General features: G+C 35.0%; 1 protein-coding gene across 1 annotated transcript; it reads left to right on the forward strand.

Moving 5' to 3' along the window:
* The first annotated feature begins 255 nt into the window (after positions 1-255).
* On the forward strand, positions 256-1278 carry CYSLTR1 (cysteinyl leukotriene receptor 1). The gene is given in 1 exon segment (XM_059050756.1): positions 256-1278. A coding segment is annotated over 1 exon segment (1023 nt).
* Positions 1279-8219: the final 6941 nt, after the last annotated feature.

Consider the following 8219-nt stretch of genomic DNA (forward strand, 5'->3'; position numbering starts at 1 on the left):
TAGGTAAACATGGGTGGGAAAGGGGGAAAAAGAAGTTTTCTGGGTGTCTATAGGACCCAAACCCTCCTCCTGGGGGCAGTGTCCAGCTGAATCTCTCTTCATTGCCCCACCACTCTTGCTTCCTGCAGTGGCCAAAAAATATACAGTGATACTATAAAGTGAAACCTTAGTACTTCCTATAATTTATGGTCGAGTAAAAATTGACAAGATTTTTTATATACATTGTAGGCACCAAGAAGACATTCCTAGAGAAACATGGATGGAATTAGAAATCTGACAGTATCTCCTTCCAGTAATAATGCATGCAATGACACTATTGATGACTTCTGCAATCAAGTGTATTCCACCTTGTACTCTATGATCTCTGTTGTGGGCTTCCCTGGCAATGGCGTTGTGCTCTATGTCCTCATAAAAACATATCATAAGAAGTCAGCCTACCAAGTATATATGATTAATTTAGCAGTAGCAGACCTACTATGCATGTGCACACTGCCTCTCCGTGTGATCTATTATGTTCACAAAGGCATTTGGCTCTTTGGAGACTTTTTGTGCCATCTCAACACCTATGCCTTGTATGTCAACCTCTATTGACGCATCTTCTTTATGACAGCCATGAGCTTTTTCTGGTGCATTGCAATTGTTTCCTCAGTCCAGAACATTAATTTGGTTAAACAGAAAAAAGCCAAGTTTATGTATGTTGGTATTTGAATTTTTGTGATTTTGACCAGTTCTCCATTTTTAATGTCCACATCTTACAAAGATGAGAAAAACAATACCAAGCACTTTGAGCCTCCACAGGACAATCAAGTTAAATATCATGTCTTGGTCTTGCATTATGTGTCCTTATTTTTTGGATTTATCATTCCTTTTGTTATTATAATTGTCTGTTACACAATGATCATTTTGACCTTACTAAAAAATTCAATGAAGAAAAACCTATCAAGTCGTAAAAAAACTATAGGAATGATCACAGTTGTGACAGCTGCCTTTTTGATCAGCTTCATGGCATACCATATTCAACTCACCATTCACCTTCATTTTTTACATAATAAAACTAAACCCAGTGATTCTGTCCTTAGAATGCAAAAGTCAGTGGTCATAACCTTGTCTCTGACTGCATCAAATTGCTGCTTTGACCCTCTCCTATATTTCTTTTCAGGGGGGAACTTTAGGAGAAAGCTGTCTACATTTAGAAAATGTTATTTGTCCAGTATGACTTATGTACCCAAGAAGAAGACCTCCTTGACAGAAAAAGGAGAAGAAATATACAAAGAATAGCTTAAACCCATCTTTGATGATTCCTAAACAAGTATTTTCTCAAATCATTCATAATAAAAATAAGAATTTCCATTAATAATTTAAAAATACTTAACTGAATGTGTACCTATAAATCTATCTCATTTATAAATCTACTTTATTAGAGGTCTTAAAGATATTTTGTGTTAAAAATTCAGTCCACGTCTATGAACTAAATTATAAGTGGTTTTTTGATCATTCACTTAAAGGTGGAGAATATTTATATCTTGGCACTGTAAAAAATAGGTCTGAGATCAAGGTTTTCCCCCTCAAATAACAGATTTACAAAGGATAAGAACTAGCTTTTAAGATATAAATTTAGCTAATAGTTCTCAATGATCTTAACATATTCCTTTGCTTGCATGCCATCAGATGAGAACTGGAATGATCCAGGAGCTACATAAAATGTATTATCACCCTCTTTCTTTGTAGTATGGACTGGCTAGGCAAAGTATGGCCATTTCTTGCAAAAGAAAATGTGCAAGTGTTAGAACAACCTAGTCTTCAGCCAAATGGCCCTAAAGGCTCCATTCAATATACAATCTGGAAACTGAGGAAGATAAACCTGATCAAAAGCCAGTTTGTTTCCAGTTTTCTCCTGCTTCTGCCTTAGGGTCCCAAAAAAGATTAGTGGAGTTTTTGTTGCTCATTGAGGTTCTTATAGGGAATTCTCTCCCTACACGACATACAATCCTTCCTTAAAAAACCAGACAACTGGCACTACCATATATGAACAGAAGTAATTTAAAATGTATCTAAAGAAGAGGAAAAGGGGTCTACTTTTCTACACACTTATTACTGGGATCAAAATTAACTGTAATGGGTCTCTGAATAAAAATTTGAAGGTTGATATTGCAAATTTTAAGAAGTACTTATATTCATGCATGTGTGTAAAACTATATGTAAGAGATTTTGCTCTATACATTTATGAGTGGAAGTTAATTATAAGCTCTGTTATTATTTTATACTTTTTACTTTTATTGTTATGTTGACAGGAATATCAAGGGTATGATTACAGTGCTTTTTATATTACAGTGGACACTTCCTTCTTAAAACAGCAACAGCTTGATTATGACTGAAATATAATATTCATGGGCAAATTTTTGCCAAAGTATAGTCTCTTCCTTAATTCTGTGTTTCAAAAGGTGCATTATCTCAAAGGAAATAAATGATAATGGTGAAAAAAAAAGAAAAACTAGGAAAGGAGAAGTTCTACCTGAATCTGCCACTTGAATGTAATTTCTATTTCACTTCTAATGTTGCAATCCCTTAGAAAGAAAATTTGAAAGATAAAGAGAGAGGATCTCTAAGGTACAGTAATAACTAGTGCCCATATATTTTCAACATACCTGAGATTTGTACAGGTAAAAGTACTTGTACTTTTACCTTATATTTTTGTTTCTTGCTTGACAAAGATCAAATGTAATATTTATCATAAAATCAGTCCTCGTTTCTCATTTACTAAGCTTTCTGCTATTCAATAAGTATATTGTGGTAGAAGAACACTACATTGAAAACCAGAAGACCTGGATGATAATCTGATCTCTATTACTTACTGGTAGTGGAACTTAAAGTAAGTGATATAAACTCTGATTCTCAGCATCCTCACTTGTAGAGTTGGAATAATAATACTTGTCCTGCCTTTCTTAAAAGGCACATTTGAAACTCAAATGTGATCATAGTATACATACATATTTTAATTTTAACACACATATGTTAAAGTTTTACATTAAAAATATACAGTGTGATATAATTTATCACACTAAATATAAAGTATTTAGACATGGTTTTGTTACTTAAACATACTTAAATATTTACTACATGGATTCTCAATTTTGAAAGAATTAGAACAAATATGGTCATATTTACAATCTATTGCACATAAAAGAATCTTGTCGTTTATTTATTCCTACCTTCAAAAACACAGGTTTTTGCCTGTGTTCTCACTTCCAGCCACAGCCCCACTTCCTCCCACACAGAAGCATACCATGCTTCAATCACCTACAAGCTCACCATGAATTTATTCTTCTTTAATGTTATGTGTATTTACAGCATATACCACACTGTTTTGTACTCTATTTTTTCCTACTTTTTCCAGATACATTAGCATTTTCTTCCAAAGTGGAATAATTACTTTGTGGAATTATCAATTCCTTGAGGTTGAAAATTATGCCTTTAAATCATGGTGCTTAACATTTAATGAGCTTTTACTTTTTTAACTACTTTATCTGTATCAGTTCATTTAATGCTTACAACTGCCCTGTGAGATAGGTACCATTATTACCCCTGTTTTGCTGATTTAAAAACCCAGGCACAAAGACTTAAAGTAACTTACCCAATGTCAGACAGCTGGTAAGCATCAGAATCAGAGTTCAAATATAGGCAGTCTGACTCCAGAACTCTTAACTTCTTAATTTAATATGCTATCCTGCTGGACCTTTTAACATCTTCAAAATAGAGGGAGAAGAAGCAATGGTTTTTACTGATTTATTTGTTCTTTTTTTAAACTAGTTTTAATTAAACTACATGCTTAAATTTATATTTTTTAAACATCTTTATTGGAGTATAACACTTTTACAATAGTGTGTTAGTTTTTCCTTTACAACAAAGTGAATCAGTTATACATATACATATGTTCCCATATCTCTTCCCTCTTGCATCACCCTCTCTCCCACGCTCCCTATCCCACCCCTCTAGGTGGCCACAAAGCACAGAGTTGATCTCCCTGTGCTATGCGGCAGCTTCCCACTAGCTATCTATTTTACATTTGATAGTGTATATATGTCCCTGCCACTCTCTCACTTCGTCACAGCTTACCCTTCCCCCTCCCCATATCCTCAAGTCCATGCTCTAGTAAGTCTGTGTTTTATTCCCGTCCTAAAACTAATCTCTTCATGACATTTATTTTCCCTTAGAGTCCATATATATGTGTTAGCATACAGTATTTGTTTTTCTCCTTCTGATTTACTTCACTCTGTATGACAGACTCCAGGTCCATCCACCTCATTATAAATAACTCAGTTTAATTTCTTTTTATGGCTGAGTAATATTCCATTGTATATATGTGCCACATCTTCTTTATCCATTCATCTGTTGATGGACACTTAGGTTGCTTCCATGTCCTGGCTATTGTAAATAGAGCTGCAATGAACATTTTGGTACATGAGTCTTTCTGAATTATGGTTTTCTCAGGGTATATGCCCAGTAGTGGGATTGCTGGGTCATATGGTACTTCTATTTGTAGTTTTTTAAGGAACCTCCATACTGTTCCCCATAGTGGCAGTATCAATTTACATTCCCACCAGCAATGCAAGAGGGTTCCCTTTTCTCCACACCCTCTCCAGCATTTATTTTTCTAGAGTTTTTGATGATGGCCAATCTGACCGGTGTGAGATGATATCTCATTGTAGTTTTGATTTGCATTTCTCTAATGATTCATGATGTTGAGCATTCTTTCATGTGTTTGTTAGCAATCTGTATATCTTCCTTGGAGAAATGTCTATTTAGTTCTTCTGCCCATATTTGGATTGGGTTGTTTGTTTTTTTGTTATTGAGCTGCATAAGTTGCTTATAAATTTTGGAAATTAATCCTTTGTCAGTTGCTTCATTTGCAACTATTTTCTCCCATTCTGAGGGTTGTCTTTTGGTCTTGTTTATGGTATCCTTTGCTGTGCAAAAGCTTTTAAGTTTCATTAGATCCCATTTGTTTATTTTTGTTTTTATTTCCATTTCTCTAGGAGATGGGTCAAAAAGGATCTTGCTGTGATTCATGTCATAGAGTGTTCTGCCTATGTTTTCCTCTAAGAGTTTGATAGTGTCTGGCCTTACATTTAGGTCTTTAACCCATTTTGAGTTTATTTTTTTGTGTGGTGTTAGGGAGTGTTCTAATTTCAAACTTTTACATGTAACTGTCCAGTTTTCCAGCACCACATATTGAAGAGGCTATCTTTTCTCCACTGTATATCCTTCCCTCCTTTATCAAAGATAAGGTGACCATATATGTGTGGGTTTATCTCTGGGCTTTCTATCCTGTTCCCTTGATCTATATTTCTGTTTTTGTGCCAGTACCATACTGTCTTGATTACTGTAGCCTTGTAGTAGAGTCTGAAGTCACGGAGCCTGATTCCTCCAGCTCCATTTTTCGTTCTCAAGATGCTTTGGCTATTCAGGGTGTTTTGTGTTTCCATACAAATTGTGAAATTTTTTGTACTAGTTCTGTAAAACATGCCAGTGATAATTTGATAGGAATTGCATTGAATCGGTAGATTGATTTGGGTAGTATAGTCATTTTCACAATATTGATTCTTCCAATCCAAGAACATGGTATATTTATCCACCTATTTGTATCATCTTTAATTTCTTTCATCAGTGTCTTATAATTTTCTGCATACAAGTCTTTTGTCTCCTTAGGTAGGTTTATTCCTAGATATTTTATTCTTTTTGTTGCAATGGTAAATGGGAGTGTTTTCTTAATTTCCCTCTCAGATTTTTCATCCTTCGTGTATAAGAATGCCAGAGATTTCAGTGCATTAATTTTGTATCCTGCAACTTTACCAAATTCATTGATTAGCTCTAGTAGTTTTCTGGTAGCATCCTTAGGATTCTCTATGTATAGTATCATGTCATCTGCAAACAGTGACAGCTTTACTTCTTCTTTTCCGATTTGGATTCCTTTTATTTCTTTTTCTTCTCTGATTGCTGTGGCTAGAACTTCCAAAAGTATGTTGAATAAGAGTGGTGAGAGTGGGCAACCTTGTCTTGTTCCTGATCTTAGTGGAAATGGTTTCAGTTTTTCACCATTGAGAATGATGCTAGCTGTGGGTTTGTCATATGTGGCCTTTATTATGTTGAGGAAAGTTCCCTGTATGCCTACTTTCTGCAGGGTTTTTATCATAAATGAGTGTTGAATTTTGTCAAAAGCTTTCTCTGCATCTATTGAGATGATCATATGGTTTTTCTCCTTCACTTTGTTGATATGGTGTATCACGTTGATTGATTTGCGTATATTGAAGAATCCTTGCATTCCTGGAATAAACCCCACTTGATCATGGTGTATGATCCTTTTAATGTGCTGTTGGATTCTGTTTCCTAGTATTTTGTTAAGGATTTTTGCATCTATGTTCATCAGTGATATTGGCCTGTAGTTTTCTTTCTCTGTGACGTCTTTGTCTGGTTTTGGTATCAGGGTGATGGTGGCCTCATAGAATGAGTTTGGGAGTGTTCCTCCCTCTGCTATCTTTTGGAGGAGTTTGAGAAGCATAGGTGTTAGCTCTTCTCTAAATGTTTGATAGAATTCGCCTGTGAAGCCATCTGGTCCTGGGCTTTTGTTTGTTGGAAGATTTTGAATCACAGTTTCAATTTCAGTGCTTGTGATTGGTCTGTTCATATTTTCTATTTCTTCCTGGTTCAGTCTCGGCAGGTTGTGCATTTCTAAGAATGTGTCCATTTCTTCCAGGTTGTCCATTTTATTGGCATACAGTTGCTTGTCGTAATCTCTAATAATCTTTTGTATTTCTGCCGTGTCAGTTGTTACATCTCCTTTTTCATTTCTAATTCTATTGATTTGAGTCTTCTCCCTTTTTTTCGTGATGAGTCTGGCTAATGGTTTATCAATTTTATTTATCTTCTCAAAGAACCAGCTTTTAGTTTTATTGATCTTTGCTATTGTTTCCTTCACTTCTTTTTCATTTATTTCTGATCTGATCTTTATGATTTCTTTCCTTCTGCTAAATTTGGGGGTTTTTTGTTCTTCTTTCTCTAATTGCTTTAAGTGCAAAGTTAGGTTGTTTATTCGAGATGTTTTCTGTTTCTTAAGGTATGATTATATTGCTATAAACTTCCCTCTTAGAACTGCTTTTCCTGTATCCCATCGGTTTTGGGTCGTCATGTCTCCATTGTCATTTGTTTCTAAGTACTTTTTGATTTCCTCTTTGATTTCTTCAGTGATCACTTCGTTACTAAATAGTGTATTGTTTAGCCTCCATGTGTTTGTATTTTTTACAGATCTTTTCCTGTAATTGATATCTAGTCTCATAGTGTTGTGGTCGGAAAAGATACTTGATACGATTTCAATATTCTTCAATTTGCCAAGGCTAGATTTGTCACCCAAGATATGATCGATCCTGGAGAATGTTCCATGGCCACTTGAGAAAAATGTGTATTCTATTGTTTTTGGATGGAATGTCCTATAAATATCTAGTAAGTCCATCTTGTGTAATGTATCATTTAAAGCTTGTGTTTCCTTATTTATTTTCATTTTGGATGATCTGTCCATTGGTGACAGTGGGGTGTTAAAGTCCCCTACTATAATTGTGTTACTGTCGATTTCCCCTTTTAAGGCTGTTAGCATTTGCCTTATGTATTGAGGTGCTCCTATGTTGGGTGCATAAATATTTACAATTGTTATATTTTCTTCATGGATCGATCCCTTGATCATTATGTAGTGTCCTTCTTTGTCTCTTGTAATAGTCTTTATTTTAAAGTCTATTTTGTCTGATATGAGAATTGCTACTCCAGCTTTCTTCTGATTTCCATTTGCATGGAATATCTTTTTCCATCCCCTTACTTTCAGTCAGTATGTGTCCCTAGGTCTGAAGTGGTTCTCTTATAGACAGCATATATATGGGTCTTGTTTTTGTATCCATTCAGCCAGTCTGTGTCTTTTGGTGGGAGCATTTAATCAATTTACATTTAAGGTAATTATTGATATGTATGTTCCTATTACCATTTATTTAATTGTTTTGGGTTGTTCTTGTACGTCTTTCCCTTCTTTTGTGTTTCTTGCCTAGAGAAGTTCCTTTCCTTAGCATTTGTTGTAAAGCTGGTTTGGTGGTGCTGAACTCTCTCAGCTTTTGCTTGTCTGTAAAGGTTTTAATTTCTCCATCCAATCTGAATGAGATCCTTGCTGGGTAGAGTAATCTTGG

The sequence above is a fragment of the Kogia breviceps genome, chromosome X, assembly GCF_026419965.1.
Source record: "Kogia breviceps isolate mKogBre1 chromosome X, mKogBre1 haplotype 1, whole genome shotgun sequence".
Lineage (NCBI taxonomy): Eukaryota > Metazoa > Chordata > Mammalia > Artiodactyla > Physeteridae > Kogia > Kogia breviceps.